The following is a 22,663-nucleotide window of genomic DNA, read 5'->3' on the forward strand; positions in this document are numbered from 1 at the left end:
TAGTTATGTTACTATATTCTTAAATTATATAAAAATACCTTTATCTTGAGGTAATGTAAAATTAATTTTATGCTTAATTTTAGATCAATTACACGAGGCAGAAATGCATAGGATTACCATTTTTAACATTCTAGTGGCTTTAAACCATGTTTTAGCTACTAATTATGCTTCAGATTAAGCTCATACACAGTTATCTCCTTAAAAATTCAGAAAATAACCTGTAAGCTACCTTTGTTCTCAAGTATGGCAAAAATAATAATAATAATTAAGAGAAAAAAAAGATTAAGATAAGGAAATATTATAGTGAGATGACAAACTTTTAGTAACAAACAAATTAGTATAAATTTGGTATTGTACTTTTAGTTACAACTTCAAATATCACTACCAGATCACAATAAAATTTAGATAAAATACATAAGACTATCAATGAAAATAGCTAATAAACAGTTGTCTAAATTAAGACTGTGCCTGTTCAAAGATAATGTGGAGGATTATCAAGAAACTGATAAAAAAGGTTTCCTTGGTATGAGAAACTAAACCATTTCAGATTTTTGGGGGTTCAAATCTTGTCTGTGGTAAAACATACTGTGGCTTGCTGCTTCAAAACTCAGGAGATAATTTTATTTATTGTTTGCAGGATATTTGCTTTCAGTGAATGCTGGTTTTGGTGTCATTTAGGAGCCAAATAACTGTCCATTTTGATACCTTGGAATATGCAAAGCAACAAAAATGTTGTGGACAAAATAATGAGCTAAAGTTTGTTTCATAAAAAAGAATGATAGTTTTCCTTTCCAATAATATACAATTAATATTTATGTTAGTATATTGTATATTAAAAAATATGAAACTACATAAAAATTTTGATGATTTCATATTGGTGAATAGTGTAAATCTTTATAATAAAATTTGTTATTTGGATATTGACCTACTGTTAAAGATAGCTTGAATCTCCTCACCTATCAGTGCGGAAATATAAGTTATCTTTAACATTGGGTAAAACTCATTCCATAAAATTATAATTCTCTTTACACAGTCCTTACTTCTAGAGGAAGTAGAGACAAACCATCATCCTCCAAAACACTGAAAATGTAATCATATTTTATTTTATTTTCTATAGATGTCATGCAATGTTAAGTTTCCAATCTCTCTGTCTCTTATAAAATGAATGTTTAAAAAATTACTTATGAAACAAAATATGCTATTTTCTCACAAGTAAACAAATATTTACCTAACACTCAATTGTCTATCTATAGTAAAATATAACCTATTTAAAGTGAAGTAGGGACACACTCTGTAAACCAGGAGTCCTTTAGTACGGGAAACTTTACTGCTTTTTATCCTTATATCACGCATACCATTTCTATTTCGCTTATGTATAAGCAAATTTGTAACATACTCTTGATTACTATACATATACTATTAATGATAGTATAAACCTCAAAGCGAATATTAACCACGTACGTACTAGTAAAAATAAAAAAATAAAAAAATTATTAATTTCTATCTATACATCTTATCTGCTTTTGAAGGATTTTCTAGCAACAACAACAATAATAATTATGGAGCTTATTCCGTGTTAAAAGAAGATTAGATTCTTAACATAAAAAATAAAAACCCAAAAGCCTCCACTAACAAGAAGTAAACTGTAAGTTTCAAAGATTATTACTTTGACTAATGTATTCCAAACATTTCCAGACAAATAGTGAGAATATCAATTGGATATTTTTAAAACTACACCCCATAATACCTAACTAGCTTTCATACTAGTATGACAATGGCAGTTTTCACATCAATTCACGTGAATTCACGCAACTCGTATGGACTACTTTTGCCAAGATGTGAGGTTTGGTAAAATATAAACTAAGTAATTGTCCAACTGTAATATTTATAAGTGTCTTACAAATGAAAATGGAGGGAGTTCAGTATCTGTTATTTTCTGCCTTGCATAATTTTTAATGCTAGAGGTTGTAAAGCATTATGATTTTATACTTGTAGGAATGACTGAAGAAGTGACTAAAATATAAAAGCAATGAAAACAATCTTGTTTCATAGTTAAGTCATAATTTTACCAATGCCTTTTTTTGCCAGTTGCAATAGGCCTGAAAATGTCTATAATTCTGAACTGTCTGACAAATTGTGGTTAACAAGTAAATGAGGCAACCCAAATGGGAAAACCCTCTTCCTCATTCAACTGCACTTCAAACCAAACAGCAGCTACAGAGTTATGTGGTTCCTGTAGATGCTTGGAGGAAAGAAGAAAAATTCTTGTAATAAAACAAAGGTTTACATCTATGAAAAGATCAAAGCTTAATATTTTTTCGGTTCACACAAATAAAAAATCTGTTTTACAAATGCTGAACAACTATTTGGGTGGGAGGCCATTGTAACAAAAGCTGCCCTTCATTAGCAATTCTTACAGAGAATCACTAAAAGTTTTAAACTACTCTGACATTTGGCTCTGCCGCTGTCGGTAACAACCTGATAGTGCTCCATCACAGCATCTCCAAATAAGTTGAAGGAAAGACCCTCCATCTTACATCCATGCTGGACATCACACGAGAGGAAGAACTCAATGGACATTTTAACCTGGGGTGAAATCTAAATCTTAAATTATCAAAACATTTGCTTGCCTTTTACATTACCCAACAGATTCCAAATTATAACATGAGGTGTGAACTTTGGTCCCATTCTATCCTGTCTGATCTAATTTATGGTTACAGCAGAATTGATATCTGACAAGGAGGCTAAAGGGGTGGGTGACATACGTCAGTGTCTTCAATGTCTGTATATGTCTTCAGTTACCTGACCTGCAATACCAAGTTCCAGCAGGCTGGCCAAGAGAGAAAAAATAAAAAAAAGAACAAATAGGACTATAAAATTAACCAAATACGTTAGGAATGTGCCATATTCCTAAATGAAATAATTTCAGGTACTACTAGCTATTTACAAGATATCTACAGCACTAAATAACAAACCCACATCAAGCTAAAGCTAAACATGCATTGGAAGAAAAAAGAAAAAAAAAAAGAAGGAAATATGTGACAACAAAGGAAGGAAAACGGTGACAAAGTATAAACTTATCTGAAACTGACCAGGCAGAATGTTAATTCTGAGGGAGAGGGGCCTTCCCAGGATGAGGATGCTTTATGGTTAACCAACAGTAATGAGACAGTTCTGAATTTTCAACTAGTCTAAAAAGACATCTGCAAAATAATGGCACTACATCTTTGGTAATTCATGGTCTTTATCAATATTAAGGATTAGTTTATCCAGACCTCTGAGCCTAATAAAGGCTCTTCTGGACATCTCAATCAAGTCCTTTAAGCAAACACAGACCTACAGCATTTTGGTCATGCCTTCATGCCTGACATAAGTAATCTGATGACTTCTTAGTACTGAATATTGAGTGATGATAAATACATTTTGATAAATACATTTACTGCAAGCTGGAGAACAATTACAAACCAATTTCAGTGTCAGTTTACAAGAAGAGAAATTCAAGTTTTTCTATCAAGACTAAATGCACATATAAAATACTATATATTTATATATATGCAAGTGTTTAAAAGGCAAATTTAATATTTTCAATACTAAACCACTACTGTAACATAACCTACTTGTGCATAGGACACCAATACCCTTTAGAAGAAAGTGATCAGGTAGCTTAAGTAGGTTGGTGCATGCACATATGCTCCTTTAGTAGTTGGTGGTCAGGTGATTTATTTTGCATATAGTATAATCTTTAAAAATTTACATTTGTTTCACTAAAAATCTGTTACTTTTAACACAAACTGGAAGAGATAATGGAACTCCTGAACAAGGATGTGTAAAATGAACCCAAGGCTACAAAGCAAAATGAGGATCAATATTTGGATCCGAATCCTATTTGGAAATATATAAGGAAATAAAGATAGGTGTGAGGGTCCAATATGCCCTGACATGAGTTACAATGAAACACCATCTGGACTGGGCCTAGGATAAGCTGGAAGTTGTTTCTTCCAATAAAATGGTAAAACTGGCATGCACAGATTCTTCCAGTAAAAAGGCAAAACTGGCATGCACAGATATCTTAAACATTGACAGACTATTCTTAAAGGCCTGTCCACACTAGGAAACATGGTTTACAAACAAAGTTTGCAAACAATGTTTCCTGTCCAGACCTCAGTTGTCGTCAGGATGCTTGTCGGTGCAGTAGCCTCTGTAATCTACTTGGCTATTTTAGTGCACTTGAGGAGGGATGAAAAAGAAAAAGCCTACTTTTGATGGTGGAGAGATTCAATTAGGCTTCTTTTCCCTTTTCTTTATCGGTGTCCAATAAATACCATTTATAAGGAGGAATAGGGATTCAATGATGCATCCATTTTTTTCTTCAAAATCTATATAATACATGTGATTGGGAGGTAATTTATTCACATCAGCCTATTCGCTCCATCATCCACCCAACCCCCAGCCTCCATACATCCCAGGATGCACCGACCTCCCTTTACCACCCTCTATCACATGAAAGCAGCAATAGATAGATATAACGATTTCAAAAATTTCCATCACCAATGAAGCCTAAATATTTTCTCAAAAGATTTTCTGCTCAGGATAACTTTTTCATTCATTTCCCACAATATTTGCATAAAGTCGTGTTACACCCTGTATATACACATACACACACATATAGATTATATATATAAACATATACATACAATGTACATGTATATATACATATATGCATGCATACATATGTACTATATATATAAACATATACATACATTATGTGTATATATACATATACACACAGAAACACTAAATGTTTTCCATTCTGGATGGGAAAAAATATATGATAAAAATTGTTTGCAAATAATGTTTCCTAGTGTGGGCAGGCCTTAAGAACAATGGCTTGTTCCTGGGAATGAATATGACAGGAGTGCGCCCGATGAACTTGATTCCAGATAGTGCATATCTTGCTACCACTGAAAAACACACCTTTCTACCACTGAACATCACTACAAAAGTTCCAATATCACAAAATCTAAGCCAATATCTAAGAAAATTGTTTAAATTCTAATTCTAAAAACACAAGTTTTGGAAAAATTAAGACTCCATAAACAGTCTTCCTACAGCGACTGCATTCAACATTGGATAAATTATACACAATAATACTTGGGAAAAATGAGAGCAGCTATGAGCTCATTATCCATCACCAGAAAATTAACTAAGGAAAAGCATGTACAATAACTTACCAATGAACACCCCATAAAAGTACCAAACTCTTAAAAATTCATGCTTACCTTAGAATTATTGGTCAGAAGAAATGCTACACAAAAGTATAGTTTAGTAATATAAACAATCAGTGACAAATCTGAAACCAAATCACCAACTAGCTAACCACTCTCTCTAGCTGGATACAAATACTTACACCCCAAATTGCAAGAAAAAACTCAACACCAGACAGTTACAAAACAATCTTAAAAAATCCAACAGACTGAAGGTAACAAAAGAAACAAATGAAAAGAGCTCATCAGTACTTGCTGAAATTTTCTCCCATCCACTAAAGAAAAACTTATAAAGTTCACAAACTAATTTTTATTATCAAGCAGTTTAATTAGATCACTGAGTTAATTTATTTAGCTCTTACATGGCTGGTCCAAGGTATCTGTTGAATATTTATTAGAGATTTTACCAAAAACTTTGTTCATGTTATTAGGGCTCTCACCTAAAGCAAGGCAAAATCATAAAGCTGTAAAAAAATCAAGGGAAATAACACAGTAATCCTTAAAGATTCCAAAAGACAGAGAATCAGAGAATCTGTGGGAGCAACTGATCAGTCAGCAGACGCAGAGTCACACACACACCAACTTAGTTAATTACTGAGGACTGAAAGGAATACATGTGTAAGCATTAATCTACCTGAGGCACCTGATCTTTTTTCTTCCAAAGTGGAATGATGTGTCTGGAATTCACTGGCACACAAATGGGCTTTGTCAGTGTAATGGCTTTTTTGATGAAACAAATATCTACCTTAACAACAATTCATCCCATACAATCCAATTGAACCTTGTACTCAAGACTTGATTTACTTCAGCAGGATTACAAGTTTGTTACTTTAATATGTATAATCAATGTACATAAACTCCAAGTATATTTGAAATAAGAATGTAGACATTATAATAGCCTTAAAATTTTAACAACACTATTCTGGTGTAAAATTCATATTTGTGCACAACGAGGTATCAAATTATATGCCCTAAAACACTGCTAAAGTTATATATATATATTATATATATATATATATATATATATAATATATATAGATATATATATATAATATAATAGATATATAAATATAAATATTATCTATATATTATAATATATATTATGTATATGTATATATATATATATAGTCACACAAGTGCTCTGTTATTCACCAATTTACCTGGTCAGAGTGGGATAAAACAGAAAATTTTATATCTTTACAAAGAATTACATCAAGGAACTCTGCACATACAATTACAAACATATCCAACATTCAGTGCCAAGGCAAATAGCTGCCTCGCAAATACTCGAACTTGAATCCTTGCTTAGCCCTTTGGTAGACAACATATATTTAAACATCAGATATAATAGTACAGGTAGCCATTATTAGCAGCAACATGTACCAGGCATAACCTTCTGCTAGCATTCTGACCACCAAAAATTTGGCATCAGTGCAAAAATATATGTGGGTAAGCAGGTATTAAAGTTTGAGCTGAGACAATGCAGGAGCAGACCATAACTACAAAGCTGATCTTCTGTGTTTCCCTTGATTACAATGTCTGCAAAGAAATTCAAAGAAGAAATATTTTGGCTTGGGTGAAATGCAGCGATTTTTACTTCAAACTATATGTTAGTAACAAATGGCTCAAATTACTATTTGAGCAGTTTGGACAATGGCATTCAGTTGGAAAAGCCCAGAAGCCAAGTAATGTCTGTTACATAATTTTTTACAATATAAAACAAGGCATTAAATTCCATCTACTTTCTACCAATGTTACAAAACTCTTACCTTAGTTAATTTCTTACATAATTAACAGTACTGTAGTTGAACAGTTCTTAACGCTGATATCAGAATACTTTCATGGCCTATGGAAATTAATTCACTTGATTTATACCTCCTGGTTTCAAGAATGTTTGTGTTACTATTTCCTTCTGTACGGTGTGAATCTTGGTAATGGACATGAATGATTATCTCTGCTGCCTGCTCTACAATCTCCTCTCTTCTTTTGAGGACTCCTACGGAGGGCTCTAGGATTGCCTGGCATAGTAATCCACTTACAAAAATGAATTTCATCCACACAAAATCACAGTACTCTTCAAACATTTACACCCTACACAATAGAATTTTGGTCATGGCAATTAACCAAAAATTCTTTAAACAAGTTTTAGCAGCTTCTAATATGGTTAGTTTAGAAATGATTGTCAAAAACGTTAAGAACTAAAACTGCTGATCAATTACATTCACATGATACACACACTGCATCTGTCTGATAATATTAAAGTAAAAAGACTACAACTGTTGGATATGGCAGTGCAAGTGATATGCTGTTCAATTCTATACTAGAGTTAAGTACATGCAGTATTACTGTCACTTCCTCTTGCCTAATCATGTCCATGTAATGCACCTAAAAATAAAACTCGCCTACCATTTATGTCTAAAGATCACCTAAAAAGGTCTCTCATACAGGCAGACTTCAAAATGTTTCTTTCCCCTTAACAAAAGAGCATCATTTAAAAGACTGGCATTCTCTATTGGTGTCACTTTATACCCTTTCAAACATTTCCTTCTAAACTTTATTCCATCAGAAGCTGCCAAAGCCTGTAGATAAGTACTGATGGTAATTGTCAAAACCACAAACATTATTTTATAAACCTTACAAAATCCTAGCTACATTTCAGTAAGGGTGATCTATGTAATTCTTCAAAAGGCAATCAATTCTATCTGCAAAAGTACCAATGCATCTCCAAACATGAAACTGGTCAGGATTAGCATTTGTGTATGTTCATCAACATTACAAAAGAAAAAAAATAAATGATCACAGACAGTTTTACATAAGAAAAGAATAACATTAAAAGCAACATCATCTAGAAACATGATCTAGAAACATGACCTATAATCATGGCTACAATATCACAGGTAGGGAGGAAAAAATTGGTATGGATTAAGTGAGATGACAGCATGAGTTACAAAAGACGCAGCAGTATAAAATTGTAAGGTGATCAAAAAGGACTGTACTGTAGTAAATTCAAACCTGACCCATAAAACACAAGGCTTTCTATCATCTGGGACAGTACATAAAGGTTAACCTAACCAACTAAAGAGCTTCAATGATGCTCCTTATAACACTTCCTAATACAGGAATCCAGGACATTCATTTAAAGCTGTTGTGGTATAAAATTGGCATAGTCGGTTAATGGCAGTCACAGTGTCATTAATTTTCAGCCATTAAAATTACAATACACAAAGTTATATAAATCATGAAAAATACTCCATTAATAATATTCAAACTTTTATTAAAGGTCATACTGCCGAACCAAGTTCTTTGCTTTTCCTTTTTTCTTTACTTTCTTTTCTTTCTCTTTCTTTTTGTTCTTTGCCATTCTCCTTAGATTTATCTTTCTGTTTACTTTCTTTATTCCTGTCTTTACTGTCTTTATCTAGTTTACCCCTGTCTTTAGCATCTTTATTCCTTTCTTTCTTAGATTTTTTTCTTTTTGATGGCTTAGGAGACTTCCCTAAAAACAAAGCTTCATGAAAGTCATCAGAGCTTAAAGTAGATTCTTCAACATGTAGCACTGAACTAAGCGCACCATCTGTTGGTGACTTAGGAAATTGGAACACTAATCGTCCTTTTTCAGGCTCCGATGCTGATCTAGAAACACGTAATTCCCCAAGAAGGAAAGGAGAAGTAGCCCTTGTAGCCTGGAGGGATAAGGAGGATAGGTGAAGACAAGTTCCACTTGGCTGAGCTGAAACTCGAGAAGACAAATTGGCAGTACTAGGTACAACTAAAGAGGAAGATCGAGAGCGGCTATAAATTGGCAGAGGAGAAATATCTAGTCGTGTTTCCACACGTGATCTAGGTTCTGGGGTACAACACAAGGGAAGAGTTAAGCTAGGTGAGCGTGTTTCTCTGTGCTGAACCTTTGGGGAACGTGGTTCGGGTGATCGACAAATGGACACCCCACTAATATACAAGGTTGGGGAGTTTGGAATTCCTGTTTCAGATTCATAGTCATTTGAACTTTGGTTTTCAAGCTTAGAAGAATGAGAAATATGAATTCTAAGGCCTTTAACATTGGAAGGAGCACTACTGCTCTGTTCAGTTGAATTACTTTCATCTTTATCAGTTCCTTCATCTACAATTAACTGAAAGGATGGCTCTTGTTGAAACATAGGATCAAGACTTAAACTAGTGCCACTTCCTCCACACTGGTCTATCGGGCTTTCCAGGTGACTTAAAATACCACGTACTTCCATATCCATTAAAGGGGAGTCCATATCTCCAATAATTTCAGATGCAGCCCCCGGATCAGTATTTTCAACATCCCCACCACTTTCTGATTCCATATCCAAACTTTCTTGCTGCTTTGGTTTTGATAATCTAAGTCTGGCAGTTTCTTCAGGATGATCCTGATGCACATGGTCAGAATCAATCATGCATTCAGGCTCCTCCGAATTTTTAAGGTCACCCAAGGACTGTGATCTACGCAAGTCACGCCTGTGGTCTAAAGAATGACCTGAAATTAGAAGATGGCCATTTTCATGAAGATCCCCATACTCAAAATGACCATCTTCTACTTCACTAGTTGCTTTAGGGAAGCACAGAAGGTCTTTATCTGCTTTATTGTCCCAATCCTTGTCTACGTTGAGGTTTCTGAAAGTTATAAGTAAGTTTGTTACAACTACAAGATTAAAAAATATTATTCAGACAAATATATAACAATTACAAAAACCAAAAACTGTGCTAACTAAATCCATCATACTAGTGGATAATGTTACTCTCTTTAGCAAATTCTTTCATGACAAACTGCTTTAATTTAGTAAAATCGTAAACCGGATTATATTTTTATTCCCATATAAACTACTCTCCCTTTATAAAATTTAATGACATATTTTCAACAATAATTTTTAACCAATGTAAAGTGAATTTGATTATCTTACTACAACTTTGTTTACAGAAACAAACCATTTTGATGGTAAAAGTTATATATGTATTATATGAATGTAAAAGTTGAAATTTTCCTCTTTTAAAACAAAAAGACTTAAAACTTACAAAATATAGTGAAAGTGGTTAAAGTCTTCCTATTGGCTACGAATCGTCCAGCAAAATCTAACTCTTTAACACAAAATATTTATCTTGTGGCATCACTGATTAAACAACATTAAAACAATTTTATTTAGTAGCAACAAAAATTTACTTCATAAACAACAAAGACATAACAGACAGGCTGGACTGTCTAAAGCTGCATTTGACAGATAACCAAGAACCAGGAGCTAATTCCCAAAAAGTGATGAAAAATGGTGGGACACAAAAAAACCTGTACAAATGTGCAGTAATTCTACCTTTTTCAAAATTCAGTGCCCAATCTACTGATGAGAGGTAAATATTGTACGGAGGGAAAAAGAAAATAATTAAAAGGAGAAAAAAAAAGTAAGACAAAAAGTGCAACATGTATATATATGTGGAAAAAGTAAAGGAATAAGAATAGAACAATTTGACAATTATTGACCCTTCATCCATACTCAAGCTGTTCGTGTTTTAATAATGTATCCATATGTATAAAAAAAATAATGCACGAACCAGCAGGAAAGATCAGGATCATTTTGGAGTGTATGTATGTGTATTTGTTTGGTATATTTTTGCATAGTAATTTTAGAGAGAGAGAGGAGAAGAGAGAGAGAGAGAGAGGAGAGAGAGAGAGAGAGAGAGAGAGAGAGAGAGAGAGAGAGAGAGAGAGAGAGAGAGAGAGAGAGAGAGAGAGAGATATATATATTACACTACTTTGTCAGGCATTTTTCATATTTTTCAGTCAGGCATTTTTCATATCTTGCTTGTTATGATTACATTTTTTTTATTACCATAACTAGGTAATTTATCTAGGTGTGTCATGGATAAAATATGATTATCACAAACAAGTTTTTTTGGCAATTTATTACGGTGGAAAGTGCACTTTCTTTAATCTCATTATTTCTATTCATTATTCCACCTACATAAAGTTACTTTGTTGGGATTTTCATGGCTGTGTGTAGATGAATCATTCAGTTGCAAAATGAAACCTAACTGAGCAGTCTTGCTTTAAATTCTCAGAGCTTGTGCCTTTGAACAAAAAAAGTATAGAGTTCTAGCATGTATCGCTTTTCTTATGGAAAACGTGACTCTACTTTGTCTTAATTTATTCATATTTTATTTGCTATAATTACTACTGTTTTAACTGCAATAACTAGGTAATTTATCTGGGTGTGTTATAAATAAAAAGCAAAGACTAACATTTTCTTGTATATCGGTAATTTCTACTCATTACTCCACTACATAAAAGTTATTTTGGGGGCTTTTTCATCCAGGCCCTTTGAGTCGGTATCGGCGGACTTCTTCCAAGTAACTGGGAAGTCCTTTCTTGTAGTCGCCGACCGCCTCTCTGGCTGGCCTGTGGTTGTCCTTGCAAGGGCGACACTACTGCCTCCTCGACCATACGGCACTTCTGCCGCTACTTCAGAGAGGTGGGTGTTCCCTTACGCCTGCGCACCGATGGAGGACCTCAGTTTACCAGCAAAGAATTTGCCGTCTTCACAGAACGTTGGGGTGTACACCACATCACCTCGTCGCCACATTACCCACAGTCTAATGGACACGCTGAGGCCGCTGTCAAGGCTGTCAAGCACTTGATCCTCAAAACGGCCCCCACAGGAAACATTGACTGCGACGATTTCGATCGTGGTCTCCTCGAGTTAAGAAACACACCCAACCAGTCTGGTCCCTCTCCTGCCCAGGTACTGTATGGTCACCCTCTCCGTACATGTGTGCCTTCCCATCCTCAGTCATTCACAGAAGATTGGCAGAAAAAGGCCCATGACTGTGACCGCTGAGCCGCTGCGAGAGCTGCTCAGGTGCAGTGCAACTATGATGCCCACCCCCGTCCCCTGCCCAGGCTTAATGTGGGCCAACATGTCTGCCTCCAGGACCCGACATCCCACCGATGGGACACAGTTGGGATTGTCATGGGTGGTGCACGATCTGCCTCCCAAGTGGTCGAGTGCTACATCGGAACCGTCGCTTCCTATTTTCAGTGCCCAGCCCCGATCAAGTTCCCAACTCTAGATCTCCCCGTGGTCCCTAGCCCAGACATGGAAAAGTCATCAATTCCCTCCAAAGACCCTCACAGGCCTCCAAGATTAAACAGGCCTACATAGTGTACAAAGCCCACATACCACGTATGCAACTTGCTTCATACATGCATACGTGATAAATCTACATCATGTAATTTGTTTAATACGTTCAAAATACCTCTTTGAACAGAAAAGAGGGAGGTGAGGTGTGGAATAATGTATATTTTACTATTAAATTGCTGTACTATTCATTTCCATGTATTTAATAAAATTGCCTATTGTGAACGCATCCGCATGTGTCGCCCTGTATGCACCCCGCATATGCGCATGGCTATTCTTCTTGCTGCTCTTGGCGCGAACTGCACGCCCTGCAAAGCCTCTGTACATATTTACCTTTTGCTGCTTGGAATAAACAAATCTATGACTCGGGATATCATTTCTCTCATCCTGCAATCTCCTGTCTTCTAATGTAAGACATCATCACCTATCACCAATTATATAGAGAAATCACTCAACTGTAAAATTAAATAATATTTGGCAGTCTAACTTGAAAACTGTCAAAGCTATGCAATTTTGAACAAAAAAAAATGGTATAAACATTTTTATACCTACTGTTCAAGTCACTGCAATTTTCCACACATGAAATTGTTTAAAAGATTCATTAATGAAATGGTAAAAATATACACATTAGGATGTACGCACATTTTCATACAAAACCATCACTTATATAATGCCCATATCAAGGTCCACAATGTTATCAGGATCACAGGTCTTATGTTTGTCTTGCAAAAAAACAACAAGGTAGTCTCACTATAAAATCTCCTGTTGTGGAAATTAGCAAAATTTGAGCGTTTGTGAGGAGTGAGCTCATCATAAGATTAAAGGGTTGCAAGGAAAAATCTGTGGTGCTATTAAAACAAAATATGTTATTGTTATAATACAATTAAGTTTGTTCATACTTACCTGGCAGATATATATTATAGCTGTATTTCTGACGTCCGACAGAATTTCAAAATTCGCGGCACACGTAGTGGGGCGGTCAGGTGGTAGTACCCATTCCCGCCGCTGGGCGGCGGATATCAGGAACCATTCCCATTTTCTATTCATATTTATTCATGGCCCTTGTCTCCTGAGGGGAGGAGGGTGGGCACTCTAAGTATATATATCTGCCAGGTAAGTATGAACAAACTTAATTGTATTATAACAATAACATTTTGTTCATGAAACTTACCTGACAGATATATATATAGCTGAATCTAACACCTTCGGGATGGTGGGTAGAGACAGACTAGGATTTTTTAGGAAATTTAAAATAAAATAAAAGATTATCTTATTGGTTCCTTACCTGATAGCAAAGTAGGACTATGTGATTACTGTCACCAAAAGGCCTGCTTATGCTTTATCAGAGTTGCCAGCCAGGTGTTGACCTGTAGTGCTGGTGCTCTCTGGATGCTCTGTCAACGGGGGCGTGACCACAATGCGACAAGACCATCTTAGGCAAACATATGGCAGTAACACAGCAACCGACCACCACCTGACCAACTAACGCAAAAAACCCCTGATATTAACACTATGGAATGGGAGATTTCACAGAAGATCTCACATCAACCAAAAAACACAATAAACTAACCCTAACTAACGCTAAGGGATAGGGAGAGAGCTACCTTCAGCCCCCCAAACTGTGTCTGCCGAAATGTAAGGTCCCAAAGAACTACAGTTCTCGTAAATCGTCCTCACATCCCGGAGAATGTGAGGCGAATACTGAATTGCTCCTCCAGAAGTGCTATCAAGAATATCTCTGATAGACATGTTCCTTTGGAAGGCAAGAGAGGTAGCTACGGCTCTGACCTCGTGAGCTTTCACTTTAAAGAGGCTCATATCAGTCTTCTGGCAAGATGAATGAGCCTCTTTAATGACGTCCCTCAAGAAGAAAGCAACAGCATTCTTCGACAACGGTAAATCCGGTCTCTTCACCGAGCCCCAGAGATACCTGAGGGACCCCTTATCTCTCTAGTCCTATTCACATAGAACTTGAGAGCCCTGACGGAGGGCAACAGGGCTCTCTCTGGTTCTTGACCCACGAGACTCATATTCCTTTGATATCGAAGCTCTTTGGCCAAGGATTAGACGGGTTCTCGTTCTTAGCCAAGAAAGAAGGGTTCAACGAGCAGACAGCGCTGTCTCCCTGAAACCCACTAGGCTACTGAACGCTTGGATTTCACTAACTCTCTTCGCCGTCGCCAGAGAAGTTAGGAAAAGCGTTTTCCCTCGTTAAGTCCCTAGAGAAGCTTCATGGAGAGGCTCAAAGGGACTAAGCATCAGATGTTTCAATACCACATCTAAATTCCATGAGGGCGGTCTTGCTTGTGGAATTTTGGTAGTTTTCAAACGACCTTAAGAGATCGTGCAGATCCTTATTGTCGGAAAGGTCCATTCCTCTGTGGCGAAAAACGGCAGACAACATACTCCTATAACCCTTGATTGTAGGAACTGCCAATTTTTGCACATTTCTTAGATGGAGAAAGAAATCTGCTATCTGATTCACAGAGGTCGTGGAAGAGGAAATTCCTTCCTTCTTGCACCATGCCCTGAAGGAAGACCACTTAGACTGGTAGACAGCTCTTGAAGAGGCTCTTCGAGCATTAGCGATTGCTCTCGCAGCTGCCTTTGAAAAGCCTCTCGCTCTGGCCAGCTTTTCGATAGTCTGAACGCAGTCAGGCCAGAGCGGAGAGGTTTTGGTGAAACCTTTTGAAGTGAGGCTGTCTGAGTAGATCTCTCCTCCAGGGCAACGTTCTTGGGGAAGTCCACAAGGAATGTCATGACCTCTGTGAACCACTCTCTTGCTGGCCACATTGGGGCAATCAGAGTCAACCTTGTCCCTTCTGACGCTGCGAACTTTCTCATTACGTCCCCCATGATCTTGAATGGGGGTGAAAGGCGTAAAGATCCAGGTCTGTCCATTCCAGAGCAACGCGTCCACTGCAATTGCCCCCGGGTCCATAACCGGGAGCAATACAGAGGAAGTCTCTTCGTCCTCGATGTAGCGAACAGGTCTACTAGAGGACGTCCCCACAATTTCCATAACTTTTGACAGACTTCCTGGTGCAAGGTCCATTCTGTTGGCAGAAGCTGATTCCGGCGGCTGAGAAGGTCCGCCCTACATTCTGAACCCCTGCTACGAATCTTGTCAGGATCTTGATGTGGCCTTGCGTCTGCCCATAGTAGAACTTCCTTCGCCAGGAGAAAAAGGGTGGATCTGGACGAGTCCCTCCCTGATTCTTTAGATACGCAAGGGCTGTGGTACTGTCCGAGTTGACTTGAACAACCTTGCTTGACAGTTTCTCTTCGAAGAACTGCAGCGACAGGAATATCGCTGCCAGTTCCTTTACATTGAGTGCCAGGCTACCTGTTCCCTCTCCAGGAGCCTGACACTTCTTCCCCCCCTAGTGTTGCTCCCCAACCGGAAGTGGAAGCGTATGAGAACAAAACACTAGGTCGGGCTCAGAAGATTTAAGGAGAGGCCCTCTCGTAACTTCTGAGGGTCGAGCCACCATTCTTAAGTGAACTCTTACATCGTTGGAGATCCTTAGGATCGCATTCAGGTCCCCTTTCGACGTCCATTCTTCCGCAAGGAAGAATTGAAGAGGCCTGAGGTGCAGTCTTCCCAGCGAGACAAACTTTTCTAGTGAGGAAATGGTGCCCGCCCGACATCTCATGCCACCTCCCTCACCGAACAAGCTTCTCTCTCTAGAAGGCTGCGACTTTCTCTAACCCCAGTCGCTGACGTTCCTGGGATGGAAACGCCCGAAAAGCCACTGAATCCATCTGAATCCCCAGATACACGATGGACTGTGTCGGGGTCCAGATGCGACTTTTTCGGTGTTGACCACAAAAGACCCAGAGACTTTGCTAGGGCTAGCGTAAACTGAAGGTCCTTCAGACACTTCTGCCTCGACGACGCTCTGATCAGCCAATCGTCGAGATAGAGGGATATCCTGATTCCTGACGAATGGAGCCACTTCGCTACATTCCTCATAATCATTGTGAAAAACCATTTTGGGGCCGTGCTGAGACCGAAACAAAGGGCTCTGAAACTGCCAAACCCTGTTGTCCAAGACGAATCTCAGGTACTTCCTTGACAGAGGGTGGACTGGGACGTGGAAGTATGCGTCCTGCAGGTCTAGAGACACCATCCGAGTCGCCAGGTCTCAATGCTCCCAGCACCGACTGACAGGCGTCCTCCATTCTGAACTTTATCTTTTCTACAAAAAGATTTAGCCTGCTCACATCCAGGACCGGGCGCCAACCTGATGACTGCTTTGGCACAAGGAAAATCCTGTTGTAGAAGACCCGGTACTCTAGGTCCAGGACTTGTTCCACCGCTCTTTTTTCGACCATCTGGTCTAAGAGATCGAAAAGAACCCTTTTCTTCTCTCCCTGATAGGATGGAGAGAGGTCTCTGGGAGTCGAAGTCAAAGGAGGAGGATGAAGAAAAGGGATCTTGTACCCCCGTTCTACTATCTTGAGGGTCCAAGGGTCCGCTCCTCTCTGCCTCCAAGACTACGCAAAGAATTCCAGTCTGGCCCCGACTGGTGTCTGAAGGACGAGATCTTCACTTGCTGGTTTTCGGTTTGAATGAAGCTCTTCCTCTTGGAAAACCTCTCCCTCGAGGAGCTGCTCTCGAGGGGGTGCCCCGCGAAAGGGTTTGACTTTCTTCGGGGGTTTGCTGAAAGTTTGACGTGGAAGGAACCGCTGGACGTCTTGAAGATTGAACCAAGAGGTCCTGGGTCGCCTTCTCTTGCAAACTCTGTGCAAGATCCTTTACCATAGCCTGGGGGAAGAGATGGTTCCGAAAGAGGCGCAAAGAGCAAATCCGCTTTCTGAGCGGGAGATACCGACTTAGCCGTAAAATTGCACAGCAATGCTCTTTTCTTTAGGAAAGCAGTTCCAAAATTCGAAACTAGCTCCTCCGAACCATCCCTGACGGCCTTGTCCATACATGACAACACGCTGGGACAGCTCCCCCAGACTGAGAGAATCAGGACTTCTAGACTGACGGTCCAAAACTCCCAGACACCAGTCTAGGAAATTAAATACATTAAGGGTACGAAGAAGACCCTATTCAAGTTGGTGGTCAGTCTCAACTGGAGTCCAGGTCACCTTAGCCGACGCTAAGAGAGACCTCCTCTGGGCGTCCACTAAACTGGAGAAGTCACCCAACGCGGACAAAAAAAAAAAAGGGACCTTTATCCCGACATCCTCCCTTGGTCTCATACCAAACTCCTCCTTTCCCTGCGAGTCTAGAGGGTGGATGGGCGAAAGTGGTCTTGCCCTGATCCTTCCTTCTGGACATAAAGTCTTGGAGTTTCTTAAACGCCACCCTCTTGGTCGACAGAGCGTTTTCCATTTCAACGAATTCAGGGGTCTTTACGGTCTTAGACGACGAAAGTTGTGAGGGAGGAGACCTAGGGGCTGTAGGCTGACTTGTCTCCGAATGCTGAACGTAACAGCCTAACAAGAACCTTGTAGTCCGAGACAGCTGAAGCTACCGGCTGTTCTTCCTCTACGGAACTCCCTGGACTACTATGCTCCCCTTCCTTCCTCCCTAAGAGGAACTGGAGAACGCCTATCAGGAGAGGGAGTACGTCCCTTAGGCTCAATCCTGAATAAAGACTTCCGTTGGTTGGAAGTATCCACTACAGGTACGGAAGCAGCGCCGTACGTTGCTCTTTAGATGCACGGACATCTTCCGAAAGAGAAGCATCCTTAGAAGCCAAGTTAATGTCTTAACCGAAGCTCCCCTTCGAAGGAAGAGCGAGCTTCCTGAAAGAGCAGCGCCAAAAGCGTCCTGCTTAGAAGAGCGAGCGTCCTGCTTTGCAGGCTCCAAAGCGTCCTGCTTCGCTCGAAAAGCGTCCTGCTTCACACGGCGAGCGTCCTGCGGAGCGTCCTCAACAGCGTCCTGTCTAAGACCAGAAGCGTCCTGCTTCGAACGACCGAGCGTCCTGCCGTAGCGTCCTTAAAAGAGTCTTTGAAGGAGAGGCTAAAGCGTCCTGTCTAGAACGCCGAGCGTCCTGCCGAGCGTCCTCAACCGATACTTTGCCGAGAGCGCAAAGCGCCTGCCTGCTTTCGAAAGCCGAGAGTCTTGACGAGCAGGTCCTCTCCTGAGAGTAAAAGATATGCTAGGAGAGCGAGAACGTTGACGATCCGGAGGCGGAGAGAGAGACGAGCGAGCTGAGAGAGAATGAGGCCGCTTCGTCCTCTTGAACGGGCAGCCGAACGTCCTTCCTACGCCTAGACTCGACTGCTGCTGGGCAAGTCCTCTGAGCCATCAGCGACGTAATCTGGTCCTGAAGGGACACAAGGATATCCTTCGTAGGTGACGAAGGAAGCAAATGAAGGGGGCAAGGACTGAGGACCTGACGAGAAGGCGAGGGGCGAGGGGACGCCTCCTTCCTTCTAGCAGGTACAGCTATCTGCCTCTCAGGTGAACACGCCTGTGCGTGGAAACTAACGTCCTCATCGGTAGAACGCCTTCCTCTCCTTCTGAGGAGGAAAAGGCGTCATAATCGTTCCTCTGACGAAAGAGGAGACATAGGACGTGAAGCGTCCTCAAAGCGAAAAGTCCTTTTCAACGGACGCGAGTCTCTCCGAGCGCTCCACCCCTTGCGCGGGGAGGACGCCTTCGGAGGACGAAAAGCAATCTTTTCAGGATACGCGCTCGTGCGCGCTCCTTGGCAGCCTGGGATTTAGCAACAAGGCCTGCCGAAGGGACGCCAGATCGGTGGGGAGCCCCCGTAACACTCTTGCGGCTTTCGACATACCCACTCCCTGAGTCCTGGGAGTCCGATAGAGGTCTAGGCCTAGAGGCATTAACGGGGCCGATCTGACGCCCCCTCCACAACACTAGGGGCACTGACACAAACCTTTCACTGGGCCGGTTTTCTAGGGCCAAAACTTTAGATTCGAGAGCACGAATAGACTCTAGAATCAGAGAAAGGGTGTTACCTTCTCCAGACACAGCACTGGGGCCCGAAGGCAAACAAAACAGGATTAGGTTGGGCAAAATCTATACTGGTGTTAGAGGAGGAGAAAATGTTATTATCCTTACCTTTAGTAGAGCTGCCCTTAGAGGAAGACCTCCTGACTCTATCGCGCTCTAATTTACGCCGATAGGTCTCATACATCCTCCATTTATCATCATCCAAATCCTTACATTCATTGCACCGATCATCAACCACGCAAACATGCCCCCTGCAATCCATACAAACTGTGTGAGGATCGACTGAAGGTTTAAGAAGCCTCACCTTACATTCACTCCTCACACACACTCTGAAACTTCCCGAACTTGATCCAGACATACTGATCCAGAAAAGTCAATCCAAAATCAAAAACCAATCCACTATTCCGCGTGCCAATCCAACAATCCAGAAGTCGATACCAAAAGTCAATCCAGATAATATTAAGCGAGATAATTGAAAAAATCCTAGACGGAGGTACTGTAACAGATGTTTTGCAGCACCGCGACAGAAAAATATGATAGAAAAATGGGAATGGTTCCTGATATCCGCCGCCCAGCGGCGGGAATGGGTACTACCACCTGACCGCACCCACTACGTGTGCCGCGAATTTTGAAATTCTGTCGGACGTCAGAAATACAGCTATATATATATCTGTCAGGTAAGTTTCATGAACAAATTGAGCGTTTTGTGAGGAGTGAGCTCATCATAAGATTAAAGGGTTGCAAGGAAAAATCTGTGGTGCTATAAAACATAATAGTATGCTTCATCATAACCCCATTAATTATAGTATACTTTACACACTATCTAAGAGGGAGGCCTAAATGTAAAAGGTAAATTCCACAGTCATCTAAGACAGGAAAAGCACAACACTAACCTTGAACATGAGATGTGGGAAAAATCTCTGAAACTGTTTCTCTTATCAGTGGAATGGAATGGAATGGAATGGAATATAGAATTTTGGCCCAAGGCCAAGTGCTGGGACTTATGAGGTCATTCAACACTGAAAGGGAAATTGATAGTCGCAAGGTTTAAAAAGTGTAACAGGAGGAAAGCCTCAAGTTGCACTATGAAATGATTGTTAGGAGAGGGTGGGAAGTAGGATGGAATAACAAGAAAATAAACAGAGGTAGAGTAAAAAGGAATAAAAGGGGTTGCAGCTAGGGATCGAAGGGATGCTGCAAAGAACCTTAAGTAATGCCTACAGTGCACTGCGTGAGGTGAAATGGTGGCACTAACCCCCTTTTTTCAGTGCCATGAATGAGTGGAAAATTAGAGAATTTATGAGTTTGTAACTTCTATGATGTGCATTAGAGAATACTAGTCAGACTTTGTTTCAACAACTTGAAATAGGTTGGTTCCAGTAACTGTTAAATTTTAAAAATGATACAAGAAGCTTGACTTAGCCAAGAAGAGTTCAAAATCAAGGTAGTAAGCTCATGGAAAACTGCCACTTAGAGTTGTTACCCTAGCAGTAATTGGACTACTTAGGTTAGCCTGGTATCTCTCCATGAGCAGAACAAGCAGTTTTGTCCTTTGCAGTGGATGGATGATGTAAAGGAAATTTAGAAATTTTCTTCTAAAATAAAATTTAGTATATAACTCTAGTTGCTAGAGGGCAGGGCATTTTAGAATCATTGGAATTTTGTTATTTCTTGATTCCTTGGGTTTTCTTTATTCAAAAAGTCTACTTCGTGTGGTGGTTTTTCTACTTCAACCAGTCTGCTTTTGAGCAATACAACAAACGTAATGAATTGAAAATAAAAAAAAAAAAAAATCAACCATCAGTGCAGTGAAAAAATTTGTTTTAACATTAATTATAGTTTAAAGTGCCACAGTTGGGTAATTGCTTCTTTTTCGTGTCTTTTTCAGCCGTATTGACAGGTGTGGAACCCTAGTCAAGCGAGGTTTTGTTTCTCCATGTAAAATAATTCACGCCCAAGTCATGCTGAAAATAATGGACAGTGCCTAGACTGATATTTGGACAGTGCTCAAAAGGATATATGAAATAGCATAACGTACATTGAAGCCCAGCTACGTCGTACATTCTCCTCCTGGATAGGCTATTCCTCTCCTGATAAATGTTCAGTGTTCTTGATCTTCGGCTTGACCTTCAAGATTAGATGCCATTCACCATTCTCATGTCCTACTGCAAGAGTGGTTCGATTTTCAAATCATTTGAAGACCCCTGCTTGGAACAAGCAGCAACGAATGTACTTCTTGTCTCTTATTCACCATTTAATGCCTAAGTTGATATAGTATGTATGTAATTGATAATTATATATAATTAATTTTTATATGTTGGCTTTTTATCCCATTCATTGTTTTCTTCTTGTTTGCCATTTATTGTGATCCCTTCTTCCTGTCGAACCTCGGATTTCTAGCTCTCTCTCTCCCTACATATTCCCTTCTCCCTTACATTTGGTGCCCAGACCCGGGGGCATTACATGTTGGCATTCATGGGGAAAACATGGGGTTGTTTGGCATAAACAAGACTGAAATAGAACATATATTATCCAATTTGGGCACTTAAGTATAGCACTTATTTTTGGTTATGATTTGGAATTTTGTTTGTGTGTTCTCACGAGTATAGGTACTTGTGAAGTGGAATAGGCTTTCAGAGTTCTGGCGGGTTCACGTATCCCAGGTTCCCTAGTACTAGTGCTGTTTGCCGAGGATTTCCTGTTAGGTTAGGTAAGATATACCCCTTACCTGAGTGAGGTTAGTGGAGCTGTATTAGTCAATTATAGGATAGATACTGTTAGATATTTTCTTGTATTTGTCTTGGTGTAAGCTAATCCCTCGAAGCTTTAAACTGTGGATAAGAATGAACTTATCTTTTACTGAATTTAGGTGGTAGTTCTATCTGAATAATCAGTGCTTTAGTGTAGATGAGTGAATAGATTGAGATTTGGCGTGAGTCTTAATTATAATCGTAATATTTTTTTTCTTATACAATTTTTTTTCACCATTATTTAACATGGCTAGTTCCCTGAGTGAGTTAACTTTTGAGTTTTGGATTAATATAGGTAAAGAGTTGCAGTTGAGTGGCCAGGAATTAATGAATTTTGCTGATACCAAATTTAAGGAAAGACTGAGCATAGAAAATAAAAGGATAGAACGAGAAGAGAGGAAAGAAAAGGAGAAACGTGAAAGGGAGGATAGATTATTAGATAGAAACAGTAGGAAAGAAGAGGAGGACAGGAAACTAGAATATGAAAGACTTGAATTAGAAAATAAAAAGTTAAGTAGCCTCCATAGTGTTAGTCCACAGTCTATTAATGCTCAGGATAGT

The 22,663-nt window shown here is 39.5% G+C and overlaps 1 protein-coding gene across 1 annotated transcript in view; it reads right to left on the reverse strand.

Annotated features, from left to right (window-relative positions):
* Positions 1-6,478: 6,478 nt before the first annotated feature.
* Positions 6,479-22,663, reverse strand: part of LOC135200996 (uncharacterized) — a gene marked incomplete at its 5' end in the record, with an annotated part of 60,398 nt that continues 44,213 nt past the window's right edge. The window contains 1 exon segment of the mRNA XM_064229799.1: positions 6,479-9,902. Coding sequence (XP_064085869.1) covers positions 8,546-9,902 — 1,357 coding nt within the window.

The sequence above is a fragment of the Macrobrachium nipponense genome, chromosome 27 (genome assembly GCF_015104395.2).
Source record: "Macrobrachium nipponense isolate FS-2020 chromosome 27, ASM1510439v2, whole genome shotgun sequence".
Lineage (NCBI taxonomy): Eukaryota > Metazoa > Arthropoda > Malacostraca > Decapoda > Palaemonidae > Macrobrachium > Macrobrachium nipponense.